Source organism: Ips typographus, linkage group LG16 (assembly GCF_016097725.1).
Source record: "Ips typographus isolate SLU linkage group LG16, UJ_Ityp_2.0, whole genome shotgun sequence".
In the NCBI taxonomy this organism is placed as follows: Eukaryota; Metazoa; Arthropoda; class Insecta; order Coleoptera; family Curculionidae; genus Ips; species Ips typographus.
Window position 1 is genome coordinate 3,421,539 of NC_138437.1, and position 18,673 is coordinate 3,440,211.

The following is an 18,673-nucleotide window of genomic DNA, read 5'->3' on the forward strand; positions in this document are numbered from 1 at the left end:
CAAGCCAAAAGTTTAAATTTTCTCATTTTTGTTCGTGTTTTACGACGAAATGGCTCAAGTTAGAGATCCGAAAAAAATACAGAAAACTAGTCCGTGATAGGTACTACAACTTTCATTAATACGATTTTTCAATCAAATCAACCGTACAGGCGCAAAAAAATCAAAACCGTTTTCCCATGTTAATCTCCTATGTCCAGGGTGCTCTTGGACACCTGGTATATGAGTTTACTATAGATTATATAAGAAGTATTATGAGAAAGTTCTGATTTAAAAGTCTGGAAGATTTATTTAGTTATTTATTTTTTATTCAGTGCTTTATAGGTGTTTTAAACGCTGTTTTGGCAATATACGTTGACTAGATTTACTCTGATTTTTGTTGAAGATTACATTCGTGTAACAATTTTGAGATTTGTGGAGTTTATGTACATACCTTTCTTAGAAAAACATTAGTAATGCTAGAAATGTTTTGCTCTAATGATAGCTGAAAGTTTTTTGAGCTAAATATGGCCGCGACAGCAAAAGTGTATCATAATTACACTCAACTTTAATACAAAATCTGTTAGTTTCCAAGTGGTCACAATAATTTAGAAGTATAATTAGGAACTGATATAAAAGGGCTTATAAAATGACGAATGTCCCTTTCAGTAGAACACATATTGCCACCGGAACTCAATGAAGCTACTGAACTGTAATCTGATAGAGTTGGAGCGGAACCAGAATTTTCGTGCAGTTTTCTCATGTGTTTTTTGAGATCAAAGTTTCGACAAAATCCTTTCCCACATACTCTACACGTGAAGGGCTTTTTGTCGTTATGCGTATGCATGTGGAATGTCAAGTTATATACTTGGTGAAAAGCTTTGGAACATATCGTGCATTTATACGCCTTTTCACCACTGTGCGTTAGTTTGTGGTTCTTGTAGTTTCCTTTTTGGTGAAAGCCCTTTCCACAATATTCGCACACGAAAGGCTTATAACCGGCGTGGATTCTAGCATGAGTATTGAGAGTTGAAGACCTGTTAAAAGCTTTACCGCATGTGTGACATTTATGGGGTTTTTCCGAAGTGTGAATGATTTTATGTCGACACAATGTAGACGCTTGCCTGAAACCCTTGCCACAAATTTTACAAACAAACGGTCTAGCCCCTGTATGAACCGGCATATGCCTTGTTAGATTATAATGAGCATTGAAAACTTTCCCACACTCTCCACATTCGAATATTTTCGTTTTAGGAGTGTAAGAGTTGCTAGACTCCGTATTGGAAGTATGACTTTTATTGTTTTCTGGACTTTGCTTGCTAAGACTAGGTTTGCCCCGTTCCACAGCAATTGGTGGTGTGGACGTTAAACTTGTACTGTTATCCTCATTTTGTCCTTGCGTTGCTGGATTGTATAAAGCCATCGAACCTAACATTAGTTGACTAGGGTGGTAATACACTAGAGGGTAGTTTTGCAGAAACTCATGGGACTGCAACACATTAGGGACGTATTTCTTAAACGCAGACTCAAACGCCGACGAGTAGGAGAAATTCAAATCCCTGTCGTTTTCCCCGTCTTTTCTCTTCTGCTTGATGTCTGGCTCCATTATTTTCGCTATTGAAAATTTTAGTGTCCTCGAGGGTGTTGGCGACACCGTCGAAATGTTGCTGTGCAGATCTGTTGAAGTCAGGGACGCCATTTTCCAGTTTATTGCATCTGAAAATAAAAAAACGTAAGCTTTTCCAATATACAAATCAGGAAACTTTAAAGCGGAAAGCAATTTTCTAAGGTGATTTGCTTATGTATAGCTACTCCACTAAAGAGTTTCAAATTAAAAACCTTTCAAACGTTTGAATTTAGTTTAGCTGAAGAAATTTATTTTCCTTTAGAATTGATGAGGAATATAAATATCGATAAACTTCATGTCAAATCGGGACGTGGGGAGGGTCTAAGCGGAACTAAAGTGGAATAATGCTGTGAAGCTCTCAATACAGAACCCAATTGGGACCGTTTTATAAGGTTTATTTATGTATTACTTAAATATAAAATAGTGTTTTTTGGTTTCATTTTTAAATACACACAAACATGTTCTAAAAGTTGCAAAAAACAAGAAAATCAAAGGATAACTCAAACTTCATTAAAATACAATTGTCTGAAGAAGATATGTGTGAATATGTTACAAAACTGTTTGTGAAACTATTTCAATATTTTAATATGAGGATAAACCTATGGAAGTGGAATTTGGTTAAAGTATGCATTTAAAATTAAATTCCGTGGTAATTAAAATATAAACGAACGCTTAATAAAAATGGGTTGTTTGGCTCACTTTTATGTAGAAAATCAATGCATGGACTTTGCAATTGAAACATCCCTAGCTAATTTTAACTGAAAATTTTTTCATCCTTAGTTTTCTACGATTTATTTAATATGTATTTGCTAGCTGTTGGACAGCATTTTTTTCTTAATATTAGTAATGATATTTTACTGTGTACTGTGTGTTGTGACTACTTTGTCTTCAAATTCTGAATTGAAAGACAATATACTAAAAAGTGTTTTTGGATAATTGCACTTTCAATATCCAAGCACTCCTTTGTGAAAACAGCTCCTAAACGTAGATATTTAAAATGTGCGCATAACAAAACGTGGAACGCCACTGTAGTATTGGCTGCTTAAAAGGGCGGTCACATTCGGTGGCGGGTTTGACTCAGGGGGTTAAGGGTGTAGTGTCGCATCAATTCAGGCGCAGTTGATTATTAGTGGTACAGCGATGGCGGGCCTGAGGCAGGAATTGCGGCACAAACAAATAAAATTGCTCTCGTCCTGCTTGCTGCTGTCATCCACAGGGGTAGCACTGAAAGCGGATCTTTGCGGGCGACCAGATTAACTAGCAATTGACTCCATGAACGCCGTTCCCCGGTTTTAACTAATTCGCTTTGTTTCTTCCTTTCGGAATTTCTTCATTAATCTGATCCAGTATTTGTTACACTTTATTGCATCTCAAAAATATGCAGCTCGTTTAAAATAGTCTAATCACAATTATTAACGCAATGCATATAACAGAGCTATCTCCTAGCTATTATGCAATACAGTGAATAGGTTTATATAGCAGCAAAGCGAAACTCTATCGATATTGAGCTCACAGTGTGAACCACCACCCTTTTAATCCCCTAACATTAAAAGGTTTACATATTAACTTGTGAATGATTAATGGCTAACGTTGCACTCCAATAGAGCACAGCAACATTAAAAAAAAAACTTAAAAAGCATTTCATTTTGCCACCTTGTATATAGGAAATTACATTTTTAACTAGACTTTGCTTCTTTTCAATTAGTCCCTTTTGAAGGTGGAAAGATATGTTTAGGACACACTCTATATGCTAAAAGCCATATATTTTGTCATTTTACATTGATCTTGATTGCCAATGCCTTTTTGATAATTATCTCAGCATAATGCTACATTCTTTCGATATCTTATTGTAGCTAGAGCACATTTTGTATACAGGCGACATAAAAGCATATTTGAGTTTGGCGCTGGTAGACTGCTATTAAGTAAGCAAAAACATAAAAGAGTACATATTTCTAAATTTTTCTAAGGAATCCAAATTAAATCTTGTAATATATTGATGAATGCGTCGTTGAGATTAAGTACTACTCTTCTTTATAGGCTAAATATTTAAGAAATCTTCTTTGTACTTATTCTAATGCCTTCTTATGTTTATCGTAATTGGGAGACCATACCAAGGATCCATATTCTAATTTACTTCTAAATAATGAACAATAGAAAGATTTAGAATTTCTAGAAATCAATCCCATCATTTGTGAAGCTTTAGAAGTGACTTGATCAACAAGGCTGGCAAAGTTTAACTTATTCTTCAGCCCAATACCCAGATCATCATTGCAGTTTTGTAAAGTGTAATTAAAAATTTGCAGGACATTTTTTTTCTAAATGTTATTAAGGCATACTTATTACATTTAAGTTTTAAGCTATTCAGTTTATACCATGTTTGAATGGAATCTAGCCCAATCTTCGCGGGTTTCATTCTTCTTCTTCAGGTGCATACTCATGGATGTTGGCGATTGCAGGTTTCAATGCTGCAGCAAAGACTGTATATCACGTAGTCCTGTCCATTTTCTGATGTTTCGAAGGCAAGACATCTTCTTCCTCCCTATTCCTCTCTTGCCCTGGATTATCAACTGTAGGAGCCTACACTTTTCGTTACGCATGATATGTCCCAAATTCACGTTTTCTGTTCACACGTCTAAGAACTTCCTTATTTGTCACTCTCACTGTCCATGGTATCTTTAGGATTCTTCGATAGAGCTACATCTCGAAGGTCTCCAGTTTTGTTGACACTGCTTTTCTTCAGCGTCCAACCTTCCTCACCATAGAGAAGCACCGACTAGACATCCTCAGGAATGCTTGTTGGGCTTGCACAATACGGCTTTTTATTTTTTTGTCCAGTCTTGGAAACACCATGTTTCCAAGTATTTGAATTTATCCACTCTTTCTCATGAAATGAATTCAATTTTTTTTAGTATTAATGTTCAGATTCATATGGATTTATTACTGTGTTCTTCCACCATATTTACCACTTACTGTACATAGATCGTCCATATTATCGGCTATTAAGTCCGTATCATCGGCATTATGGATGATGTTAATCCATGCTCTATTAACTTTTATGCCCATTTCTGCAATGAAAAATTATCTCTTAATAGAAGTTGAATAAGAGAGAAAACAGCACGCATCCCTGCCTGATTGATGATTGATGACTCCTCTTTTAATTTGTAGTAGTTGGACACTGTATTTGCTCGATGCACCGGATGTCTTTCTGGTCCAGTCTATGAAGCACAGACAGGAATGAGACAGATACATCATTAAATCATCCGCAAACATCTGGTATTTAACTTCTATTAATTCTGATATGTCATTAATAAAAATGAAGAACAGAAGTGACCCTAGGTTTGATCCCTGAGGTACTCCAGACAAGGCTACAATCTTATCAATATTTAACATATTGGGTACGATCCCCAAGGTAAACTCAAAAAAGCCGACATAATCGCCAGATAGACCAAAGCTTCTGGGCTTTTCTGAAATTATAGGATGACTTATGCTATCAAATGCTTTTGAAAAATCTTCCAAGATCATATCAACTTGCCTTTTCTTATCAACAGTATCTGCCACAAACTGACTAGAATATGCTAAGTTGGTCATGGCAGACCTGTCCTTAAAAAACCATGTTGGCGGACTAACAGTAGTGGCTCATTTTTGAAAAGTTAAGACCTTTGAGAAACTACAGATTAAAGAAATAGGTCGATAATTTTCCATATTGACCTTATTGCTCTTCTTGATAACTAGGCAAACTTTTGCTGATTTCCAGCTCTGGAAACCATCCATAACTTCTTTGTGACATTAATTATTTCAAATTCAGTGAATACTGATAGATCTATGCAGTCAAAATTGTTAGGGTCTAAATTTGAATTCACATTATTATCAACTGAGTGAAAGGTAGAAAAATAATCACGAAAACCGTTTACAATATCTGATGGTTGATTTAAACTCTTTCCTTGCCTTTACATATCAGAGAGTCTAGTAGTGTGTGTTTTTTTTGTTTGTCACCACTTCTTTTCCATTTTTTGTAACTGAATATGTACAGTTGCTAACATTAATTAAGTTTTATTTGTATTTGATATAAACTTATATGAACCAAACCAAAAATGTAGCATCAATCAAAAAGCAATTTGGCTTGTGAAAAATTAAATTTTCCGATGTGTCTCCCACTCTCCCATATTTGTGTCTAATAAATTACTATAACCTCAGTCTATATGAGTGTGGGGATGACCAATTATACGTGTCAGCCGTTGTTGGCATCCCAATTGCCGTTTATAGGGCCCAAACCGTAGCAGATCAAGTCTGTTAGGGTTGTTAGAGGGTTGTGCGTCTCCCTGCAAATACGTAATAACCAATTACATGTGAAAATGACAGTACCGATTAAAAATCTGTCAGGACTTCTGAAAATCTTGTTATTTTTCTTGATGATAGTTGTTTGTATTTGGTAACATTTGGTCTAGGTTATTAAAAGGTTTGTAACTAAATCTGTATGATTTACTGATAATAGAAAGTAGCGGATTGTTACGTGAAAGTGCAATTATACTTCTGGTACAGAATTGAAGAACATATTTCTTCCTACTTTTTTATCTATTCCATATCCTAAAATCGGCCCCAATTTCCTTTTGTAAAAGTGGCAGGCGTTGAAGTAGTGTTTTCCAAATTGTAATCCGAAATCATACGAACGTCAATGGAAATTGAGTCCCATAGGCACTGGTGTAATTATCTCTGATAAATATTTGCTCGGTGTTTACCTTTCAAGTATCGGGGTTCGACTTACTGCCGATGGAAAAGTTGAACATGCAGGGCTACGCTTCCACACCCCCTAATATATCCACTTTTTAATCTCTTCCTTAAATCCCACTTACAAAACCATTCGCAATATGTTTGGATTACATCTGTTTCATTCTCTAGCACAGTTGAGTAGATCAACTTAAAATTTAAATTCCCAGTGTTGCAATATCAGGTTATGAACTGTGAGTTAATAAAACCACCCTTATGCTGGGTACTTAAAAGGTTAATGAAATTACATACAGTTTTGGTCAAGTTCTGTGATTTTTTCCTGTTTAATTTTCGTTCAAGTTATGGACAGCAGATGTAACAAAAAACAAACAAAGAATCCAGTCTTGCTTTCGCTGTGATGATAACTAAATATTTGAACAAACTGAGCGGCAGATAATCAAAATTGGCCTAACCCAGCCATCTCAATTTAGGATCACGTTTACGCTCGATATGCTTAATAGCATAATAAATAAAAATCGCAGGAAATAATCGCTTGAATTTGTACACCCCGAACAATAAGGTAAAACGGAGGGGCTGTGGGGTCCAGGCCTCGTCATATCCGGCACGTGTGCCAAGACTTATTATACAGTTTAACCGCCTTTCAGCATTGCACCGGAAAGATAAAGCCGCCAACGAAATTACCCCTAAATTATGCATATTATATTCCTTACATTCGTTTTGATAATCGGAGGAAAGTTCATTGGGTAAAATTGACTCATTATCGTAAGGTACTTATGGGAATTGTGGGTGGCGTGTCATTAATTTGTTTTACACACACACTATCCACAAAGGGTAAAATAGATTTACACACTATGTTTGCAGAGCGTAATAGGATAATTTTTTATTAGGAAACAGTTAAATTCATGTCATAGCAGTTTGACATAGTATATAACCATAAGGTAAGCTTATTTACTTGGTCATTATTAACCCCTAAATTAACCAATTATTAGTTTTCATCTGCATTGACTGTAAACTGGATGATGAAGCAAAAAGAAGAAAAAGCTTCAATGCTGCGGCTCCTACTATAAAATTCAGTATCATTATCATATATTATCATAATGTAAGTCATCAGTAATGCTAGATACCAAACAACTATAAGCAGCTTTAGAGTTAGTTTCTGTAGAGCTGTTGTCACTTTTGACTTATAACATTTTTTGTACTAATACACAGAAATATCTAATCCAGGCCAAACATCACGAGGAAATTGTATAAATTCAATTATCTGTGGTCAACAGGAGTATGAATTTAACCTCAAATCAAAGATGTCCAATATATTCACAACCAGGTCAACCAAAACTATTTACAATATTAATTGTTGCATAGAAGGTTTAAGTTTTTGATTATTGATCATTTAATTGTATCCTGATGAGCCATAGAATGAACAATGGCAACATGTCAATCCATTGAATCCACATTATTAATATAGAATAGCCTAAGAGACTTTGTTTTTATTGTGGATAATAAAAATAGTAAATTTGATCAGATTAAGTGGAGAGAGAGAGTATTGTGTTAATCTTATTATGAGTACTCATAATGTCATGATAATGTAATAGAGCTATTCACCCATCTAGCTCAGAGTAAGAGTAGAGCTCGAAATATTCTACAGGGTGTTAAGAAAGTATACTAACTAGTTTTAGAACTTCCACAACAGTATACAGAGTGAAATTTGAAGAAGCTGAATAGAAAAATACAAACAGAGCTTTAATTTAGAGCTGAATTTTGTTAAGCCTAAATTAGTAAAATGTTCAGCTTTCACTTTCTAGATTCTTGGTGCTAAGCCGTTTAGTCTTAACTGAAGTATATTATAAGTCGTTACCTTGTTACTCCATCATGCCATTTGACCAAAAAAAATCATTTAGACACAATTTAAATACCGTAAAAATTGAAAAGAAGATAAAATGCAATTTCAGATTTGTGAACGATAAGAGTGGACATCGTGGAACATGGAATGATGAATATTTCATTTTGTGGCGCCCTAGGCCCTTTTCTTGCGTGCACTTTCAATGGTGGTGTAGTTATCATTAGGTTAGATGATAATTTATTGTAAACGACCATCGTTGCTATCTGCTTAAGCTGCGTGTCTAATCGCCCTTTCTACGCCGTATTTTTGCCCTGAATGATTTTTTATGTTTGGACATCTCACGCACAATCTGAATATGTAGTAGCGAATTAAATTTTTTTGACAATTGAGACGGTTTATTTTGTATCTAGCCATGTGGTTTTGTTATTGTTTTTTCAAGAAAAAAAGACAGTGAGTCCAAACATGATTTCTTTCAGAATATGAATCCTGTGTGTTTCAGTTCTTATGATGATACTTCCATGAACTGTAGCATTTTGTAAACAAGGAGGTAAAACGTCAATTTTCTTGGAATTCAGCGACGGTTCTAGTGTTCTTTTCTATTTTCCATCGCCAGTCAATTTCCAGAATTCAAAACATTTCATTCAAATTTCTCTCGACTCGCATGAAGAATTCTTTCAATCGGAACGGAATGGGGTTCTAGAATAATTAAACTGGCGACGTATGCGATAATAATATATTCGCAAGCCGTTTGCAGATGCAGGAAATCGTAAGACGATCCTTCGCCGCCTTCCTCGAGGAGCTAAAAAGTCTAAGGGGTTCAATTCGCGTGCGTTGCCTCAGCAACAAAAGATTTGTAGGAAGAAATAACGTACCGGAAGAGAGCCCATATGCCCGTTTATTGAGTTCAGAAAGCAACGCGATCTATTGTTATGTCGGAAATAAAGATGTTTACGGGGTAAGCACGGGCCAACCTGAATTATAAGAGGTGTTACTGTGCGACCTCCTTTTTATAGTCCACTAAATTGCATCTGCTCATTTTTCTTTTGGATTATTAATTAAATACTTTTATCCCTACAATAGTAACCACTTTTCATTTATTTCATACTTTGGAGTTTTCTGAGCATGAATATCATACAATTAGTATCTCCATCAGTTTATCCATTTTTTCTCAATATTTTCTTTCAAATTGCCCTTTCTAAAGACTTCATAATGCTAATGGAACAACACACTAGAACAACATTTTGATTATTAAGTTGGTCAGCTACCAAGTATTCTAGAGGAACTGTGTTCTCCACAAAATAATGTATTACAGTAAAGCAAGTTGACACGATATATAAATCCACATTAACTCACAGATGCATATACAGAGTTTATGGTAAATAAAGTACAAAATATGAAAAAATGCGTCGTATTCCTTTTCTACTTAACACAACAATGAAAGTCACTTTCATGGATATCATAAGTGATGAGAATATAGAGTCACTGGATGAGTATTTGTATAGGGAAAGGAAATCGTTGAGTGAAAGAAAAATAAAGTGGTGGAAAATAATCGTTAATCGCTCAAGTCGTATAACCATGAAAAAACAGCTGGGGTGGATTTAGAGCAGTCGTAATTATAACATATGTCAGAAAATGCAAGAAAACCACGGGGGAGTGGTCCTGTGGCTGGCTCTATACAAATCTACGTTCACAATGAATAATTATACAGGCGGATACAGACGGCGTTGCCTGAAATCACTCCCGAGTACAAACGATGTGGATTTTTATTCGCAATGGGCGTGCTTGTGAGGGGCCCATGGGGTGCCTCTTTTACGAGTCAAAGCTAAAGAGAAAGCTTTTATAAATTGAGATTGCGGATTTCTCCTGTTCCTAACGTCGCCACTTCATTTCCATTTCAATTAAAAGTGGAAAAACATGCTTCAATATTTTTTTCATTCTACGTTACCTTCAGTTTACAGAATTCATGAAAGCAGTTATCACTCATTCTGTCTAGGATACATTTTAAATAAATTTCTCTATGGAGTCGCTTCAAAGTTAATTTTCTTACCACTTTCAGTTCTTTTTAACCTTATACCGGTCTGTTAACATTTTTCAGCCATTAAAAATCATAGCTCATTATTTAGTTTAAGTACAGCCTTTCTAGGAAGTTCAATTTGTCAAATTACCAAAGTATCATAATGAACTCAATATCGAAAATAAAGCAATTTTCTATACAGATAATGAATTAAACTTTTTCCTAATTTAACCGACTTCGTATTTCTTACGGTTTTAGAGATCACCATGCAATCCTTATCTTGGTCACCTAGTATACAGATAATGAATTATCTATAATAAAAGCGAATTCAACGATGTATTACACAGTATGATTTGTGCCAAAAAAAAATTTTTTTTTAAATTATAATAATTTTTATTAGCAAACGATTACAAAATTGCGCTTGTCAGTTCTAACATCTGTCAATAAAGTTTTTTAATATGCCGGGAAATAATTTTACAAAGAAAAATTGGATGAGATTTGATACCATTTGACGTCTTCCTTTGGGGTTATATTAAAAGCCAAGTTTACGTTCACTATTTTGACACTAAAAACCAACTTTTGAGTTACCAAAGCATTTAATTCCATAACTCCAGATCTATTATCCATGATTGTAGATTCAACGGTGCCTATGTTTAGAATATAATGATTTTTGTACATTTATTATACACTTTTTTATTTCTCTTTTCTGGTTTTAGTAGGTTAATTTTATTTAAATTACTATTTTTTTTGAATTTTTTCCTCATTAAAAGGATTCATTCTGGTTTCAGTAAGTTTTCCAAATAACACATACTCTGAAAGTCTTCTTCCAGGATATTTGATGTTTTCCATGTAAAATAGGCATAATTTATACAAAAAGTTTTTTGGCGCAAAAATCAGTCCTAAACATACTGTGTTATACGTCGTTTAATTCACTATTGAAAGGGATATCTAATACTGTATGTACTTTTTTTCGGTCCATATAAAAAAAACAAAAGTTGATGATGGTTTCAAAGAAACGAAACGTTATAATAAATTTTCATGAGAAAGCATTTTTTGTTATGATTTGAAATAACTTCAAAAATTAAACGAAAAATCGCTTTTTTCTAAATATCTCAAAAATGTAAAGAATTATTTGACTTTCGAAAGGGCACTGTTTGTGGACTCCTAATTGCGCAATTTTTTTTAATTTAACCGACTTCGTATCTCTTACGGTTTCTGAGATACCCATGCAATGCATCCTTATATTGGTTACCCTGTATAAAAACTACCTGGGACATTTATGAAACCAAATATACTCCTCGAAGGCTTACTGCAAAACCCAAAGAAAAATGTTTACTTTTTCTAAAAAAAAACAAATTTCCGAAAAATTGTTTGTTACAAAATTTAATTACAGGATTGAAGGAAAGGATTGTTGGTAAAATCTTGAAGAAAGTATGGGCTGAATTTGGATATGTTCAAAATCTGTAAAAAAATATTTTTTAAATTCATAAAATATGCTCATCAAATATAAATTTGATATAAAAATTCGAATTCCTAGACTTCAAAAAACACTAACTTAGAACCTTTTTTCTATACATTAAAACACCAGCTAACGAATTTCATATGAATTTAAAAAAGTAATATTTGTAGGTTAATCGAAATTTTTGAAAGTGTATTTAGTAATTTTTGTGGAAATTCATGTTGTTTCGAAGTGAATAACGTCTATATCTGAACTAACTTCTCATCTCCACAAGTTTCTCTCATAAGAGTGTATTAATCAAGTAAGATTACAAGTTACAAATTCACTCGAAACTTTGATGCTCTTATAAGGTGCTGATTAAAACGAAACTCTTCAAAGTAAAGCTCGATTTTCGAGAAAGTCAGCACAGACAAAATAGAGCAAACCTGGTTTTGTCCATTCTAAATGACCTTACAGGTAAATCAATGATTCCTGCACGAATGCCAGCTCAAGTTAGATGGCTTTAAATTACTGAGGAATTTCAAAAGGCGTTTAATTGCCTTGCTTGATTATTAGAGCCACAAAACTCAATTTTCCTTGGTTGCGTGATTTTGTGATTAATTTTCTAACAATTTGTTTTACTTAGATTTAAGTGACAAAGTTGCTACCATCAAACAATTTCACGGTAGAACTAAGGGTTAAAAATGAAACGTTTAGGGGGTTCATCAAAATAAATTGTCAGCATAAACACGCGATTGTGGGTGTTGCCTGACACATGTAGAGACAATTACGAAAGCTTACAAAATTAAGTGAATCGTCTAGAACCATAAAATTCAGTAGTGAATTTACTACCCCCTTAAAATAGCTTATTTGTTATGTAAAGTCCTCTTCGATTTTATTGCGGGCGTCATGTGTATTAAAGCGTGACTTAGGGTAATTCCCTGTTTATTGAGGGTATGATGAGGTCTCATTTTAAGTTGAAATTTGCTTCCAGTTTTAGACCTTCGAATCTGATTGAATTATGTTTGCACCCTATTTAAATTTGTCTTCAAATATCGTTACCAATATTACAAAGTTAAAAATAACTTCTTTTTTTTTAATTGCCCTCACTGTAATATTAAACGTTAGGGTGTTAGTCTAACAGTAAATTGCGAACACAATGGCTGCATTAAGTGTAATTTAGGCGCATAAAAGATGTAAATATTGATTGAAACCAGAAAAAATATCCGGCTTGAAATATGCTTTATTCTAATAGGGTTCTGCATATCAAAGAACATGTGGCTCGGCTAAGCTTTTGTTTTTATTGGAGGGCTCTTTATACCCTCTCTATTCTTTTTTCAACTTAAAATATTTCAGTGGGGTGTGTTTGAGTGGGTCTCCCTTCAAATGTTTACTGTTGAGGTGTACTGTTAATTGTCACATATAAATTTGACACATAATTTATTTTTGACTAGGAAAGAAATATTACGTTTGAATATTAAGAATACCTAGTCTCATTTTCCATAACACTAATATAATTAGATTGTTTTAGATTAATTTAGTTTGGTGTGTATTTTCCTCACTGGTATTTAACACCGACTATAGCATTTGTTTTGTTTTCTCCGGATTTCATCCCTACTCGAGAAACTGGAGAGAAAAGTTGTAAAAGGGCGATAATCCCGCCCAGTCATGGGCGTTCCTGTTTTACACTTTATTACTATAACAACAATACATCTGCTTTATTGTACTGAAAGGTTGGATCATTGTTGGATGGAGCTGTAAACTTGGCATTTGACCATTATGGGTTCACCCTATAAATCTCAACTGGTTATAGTTTTGACAGAAAGTTGTTGAGGCATTTATTCAACGGTTAACGTTGTTTATAATTAAAACTGTCTACAAACACGAATTTAGTAGAATAATAAAATTTGTGACACTTACCTACTTATTTCAATATTTTGAAAATTCTCCTTAAAAATGCAGGTCAAAGAGAGATTAGTAAAAATAAAACTTGTTTGTTTTTTCTTTTACTAAGCATATCAAGTTCAGTATACAGTCATTTTGGAGTTTCAAGTATTTTGCTTTTTTCTTTGAGATATACGGTGTAATTTTTTACTTTCCAGTCTTTCATCAAAAACTCAATTGTCCAAATGGTTAGTTTAATTGTATTCTGAGATCACTGTGTATAAGCTTACTATGTTTCACGATATATGCGTCATTTCTCAGAGCTTGATAGTGCATCAAAAATAACCCAAATTTTCTATATAAACTATATATGGTCCAAGGTTGTTTCGTTACAAACATACAGGGTGTTAATCACCCTGTTCACTTTCGGATCAACAATATACTTAAATCGCAAGAAACAATCAGTGCAGTGTCTTCTTCTTCTTCATGTACCCTCTCCATGCCGGAGGTTGGCTATCATCATTGCTATTCTTACTTTGGGAACTGCGGCTGAACCATTCTCGTAAGTTCCTAAGCCAGGATATTCTTCTCCTTCCAACAGACCTCCTTCCCACGATTAGGAGTTGCAGAATCTCATACCTTTGATCTCTATGACGTGTCTGAGATATTGCAGTTTTCTCTTTTTAACTTGATGTTATCGCCTGGATCTTCACGCCCTTCTTAGGACCTTAGAAGTAACATGTTCTGTGTATGGTATTCTCAACATCTTACGGTATGTCCATATCTCGACGGATTCCAATTTTCGCTCGCAATATACGTCCAGTTCTCCACACCATCCAGAAGGACCGGGAATACATAGCATCTGAGCATACAAATTCTTAGATCCAGGCTCAGATTGCGACTACGGAGCAGTTTCTTCATCCTCATGAAGGATGCACAGGCCTTCTCAATGCGAATCTTTATTTCTGAACAATACTTCACAGAACAGTTCCCAAGTAGTCGTAGCTCTGGACACTTTCCAGCTTTTCACCTTCCACATACAGATCCTCATTTGGAACTTCAGTTTTGGTAACAATCATATATTTGGTCTTCTTAACGTTGAGACCATATTCTTGACAGAGAGAGTACTGTATCGTCCGCATAGCGTAAATTGTTGTATCTTCTTCTTTTATTGAGTTCCAGGTACCTACATCATTATGAGTTTTTACAACAAATTTGTATTTTATGAAAAAACAGCGGTGTACCATTTTTTCTGTAAAAATATCCTTTAACTTGGCTGTACTGGAACTAACTAAAAAACACTTTCTTCATTCCAAAACTTGAAAAAAACAAGTTAGCACATACAGAGTTACTTTCAAATATAACAATATGTCTAGAAGTTCTGCAACTAAACAATTATTCAAACTTTTACACCCTTTATATACCGAAGCAATTTTGGACTCTAGTATATTATAAACTAACTAACTTGTGTTATTTTCTGATGCAGTATCAATTCCTGAAATATTACAGATTTATGGTAAAATGTATATTCGAATAATGTGCGTTTGATTTGAAATTCATACTTTATTTGTAGATATAAGTTATTTAGGATACGATCATTAAACTTGTTTTCAGAATCCATCTGTCTTTGTTATATAGGTATGTAACATTTATTTGACACATCTGGTTGAATTATTTAATTAAAATTATTTCGACCCTGTAAACAAATATAGATTTTGATTGAGAATTGTGCTGGTTTTATTTTAGCTTTTAATTTCAAATCACCAGATATATTAAATTTTAAAATAGCAATATTAAAAACAACTTTTCTACTACTACTCAGTTTGGCAAAATTTTAGGTATACATAGTGTGTCAATTTATTTCAGTAAAGTGTGATTTCAACCTAAGTTTTTTTTAATAAAAACATACAGAATGTGTTAAATCAAATCAGAATTTTTTTTTTCTTTTCAGCTTAAAATTAAAACATTCTGTATATAAAAAATGTTTCAAAATCAAATCTCCATCGTTTTTGAATAACATGCTATACCATGTTTAGTGTGTTGTATTGTTTTCAAAGAATGACCTTTTCCATAAAAATAGTGTCGTATCAAATTGTTCATAGAGAAGACATGGCATTGGCAACATTGTATTCATCACCATTTAATATACAAAAGTAATTTTGTTATTAGTTTTTATTATGAATATTTTTTTTGTAATTAAATGAGCAATTCATTTTATGAATCTTTATTAATCTTTTATTAAGTTGTGATGTCCAGTGATTTTGAAAAACTTAATATACTTATCTAATTTATTTAATCACATTTTTAATCGCTGTATTTGAAAAACTAAACGTTTTTTAGTATAGTTAAAAACATAACAAATACCACAAAACTATACAGGGTGTCTTTGTATAGTCATGTTGAACTGTAACTTCAAAATCTGCTGCACTCTGAATATTTCAAATTTGTACTACTGATAAAGACGATTTTATACGCATCATGATTTTAACAAGATTCAAAGAATATCTGAAATTTATTGAAAAGTTATCAACATCATCAATGACACTGTAGACATTTTCAAAATAGTTTGGCTTGGGGTAACATGGCGTTTGGTTAGAAGGCTTTATTATCTCTAAATGTCGTTTGAGATCAAGCAAATCAGAAAGTCATTTCATTCCCTGAGAAATACTATTACTTTTCTCGTTTTTTTGTAATCTAGCCGATAAAAAATTAAGGTGATTATTTTGCATAAAGTGACATGAGATATGGGTTATAACCGTAACTTACTCAAATGTTCTCTTTTACCTTTTTTGATTGGTTTTACTTATGCACAAGAAGCAATTTAACTTCAGTGGCAAAAATGTTCCATTTTCTTAATTTGTAGTTTAACTTAGAGAAGTTAAACAAGAAAGTCTGAGCTTGTGAGCCCAAATCAGTAAATTTTCACAAGCCGCACTTTATTTCCCTAAATAGTTACCAAAAACGGTTACTTACCCACAAGAAAGTAAAATCTCTAGTTAGTATGTTGAGACAGGAGAACACACTGCAACTTCACCATATCAGTATTTTCATACAGTACACATTACCACACAGTAAAACCATTTTTCACTAAGTTACATTAAACCCACAAAAATCGATAAATGCACTATCTCAGTATTTCGCGTTAAAGGCAACGTCCAAAAAATCTCCGACAGCAAGAGGTAAATAGTGATGGCTCTAGCTTTTCAAAAGGGCAATCACGGAAAGCTGGCAGTTGTTGACAGTACCATAACCTTTGCCCCCCTCGCATCGCAAAAGTGCAGCACCAACAAGACACTGGTGTAAAGAAGGGCCATTTGCATAAATTTGTTATAGAGCATCCTCATCGTTCGTTCGACCTATGAAATTGCGATGAAATGTTTCTGGTTCAGCTTCAGCCAATGGCAATATTCCAGTCGGGATTATAAGGGTGGAGCTTTAGGGAGGATCTTTTAGAGCCTCATGGGACGGCAGATGTGCAGAGGCGCGCTGTGCTTTAGGGGTGCCATTTAGATTCGCATCACCTGTCCCCGTCGACTTTTTGCCGTTCAAAAAGATTGCCGCTTGGTAAAAATGCAGATTAATTCTTCGGAAGTCGTCAAACATTCAAATAGGATACTGTATACAATCAAGTGCAAAATTAAAGTATCATTAATTGATGTTATTAAAAAGTATGATTTCAAAAATTCCGAAAGTGGAAAATCGATATTTAAAATGACCTGTCATAATGCGGTGTGGGCTATAATTAAGCTTAATTGATATCCAGAAATCCTCATATTGCTTTATTTTAAGCATAGATCAATTTTGGAAAAAAAATTATTAAAATTATTTAAGGTTGTGTGTTTTTATCAACCCTGCCAGTACAGACTGTAAGAAGCTTAAATTCAAAATGGTGTGTTATTAGCATTTTGACTAGTAATTTAAGGACAGTGACAGTTTTCTAAAAGGATACAAACTAAAAAAGTTGGAAAAATAGGTTTATTAAGAAAAAACAGAGTAGTCAACTATCGAGGAGAGGATTATGAAACTACAGCACTGTTTAATAAAGCACTCTAAAAATAATTACTTGACATGGCTATTGTATTTAACAATTTCAGATAATACCTCAAAAGTTCTACAGTTGGATAAACAATATTTTAAAAATGTACACCCTGTATCTTATTTAAATTTGATACATATTTGTGATAGTAAATGGCATAGATATATTGTTATTTGTCCATTACTTAAAAAACAGGGTTGTACTTGAAAAATAAAATTAATAGAGTCAGATTTTCGGTTCTCAAATTTTATATTTCCCAAGGCAATCGGATTTTGGCAAATTTTAAAACGATGTACCATTGAATTACAAATTACACAACTTTGATTGAAATTGATCCGTATTTTTTAAAGTTTTTCAGGACTCCACACTTACACAATAATTTCCAACACTCTGTATATGGTAGCCAAAGAATAATGTTGGACCAAAAATATTCTGTACCTATCAATATAACTGAGCCACGAATTATCAAAAATGATATTCTATGAATTAACTCTAGATTTAGCACTACTGACAGTAAAATAATAATATAGTGATTACACAATAATTTGTTGATTTGGAAATTAATAAAAAAATACCTATAGTTGCCAAATTATACTTATTGGCTGTCAAAATTAAGAACGAATCCTTTCTACTTCTAGAAATTGACAGTAAATCACAGTGTAACTGTGATATTCACCGAGTTATGAGCTGTCAAAATGCGTAATTTTTTGAATTTCACTAAATAGTCATTATAGAAATTCTTTCAAAGTAACAATGGTGGTTTTAAAATGGCGATAGGTTCTGTATCATTCATTCACTGAGCCGGCGGAGTAATAAATCATTATATTGAAGGTCCTAACACCCGCCCAGTCTGTTTTATTAGTCCAGTCAGTGAAGAACACTAATGGAAAATATCTTCTATTAGTTCTTCATGGTATGGGCACGGAAGCAAGGAACTTACCAAATTTTTGGTTTTTGTGGACTTTCGATGATGGAATAGGAGAACGTTTGTGAAAGCTTTTCACGCGACGCATTACAACTTTTACTAAGCCCATTACAAGAAAATATAAACTTGTACCCCCATAAGGGTTGAAAATTGATGATCTGTGAATATGACACTCATTTTTGTGCAAATTTCTGAGTTAGGAAAAATT

At 33.7% G+C, this 18,673-nt stretch overlaps 1 protein-coding gene across 1 annotated transcript; it reads right to left on the reverse strand.

Moving 5' to 3' along the window:
• Positions 1-562: 562 nt before the first annotated feature.
• On the reverse strand, positions 563-16,753 carry LOC145738723 (uncharacterized). Its single transcript, XM_081993729.1, has 2 exons — positions 16,478-16,753; positions 563-1,692 (listed from the first exon to the last, which is right to left on the reverse strand). The coding sequence occupies exon 2, from the start codon at positions 1,673-1,675 to the stop codon at positions 575-577; it is 1,101 nt and encodes a 366-aa protein (XP_081849855.1). The 5' UTR covers positions 1,676-1,692; positions 16,478-16,753; the 3' UTR covers positions 563-574.
• Between the last annotated feature and the right edge of the window lie 1,920 nt (positions 16,754-18,673).

Excerpts from the sequence above, each read along its gene's own strand:
- LOC145738723 (XM_081993729.1), bottom strand. The coding sequence starts at position 1,675 with ATGGCGTCCCTGACTTCAACAGATCTGCACAGCAACATTTCGACGGTG.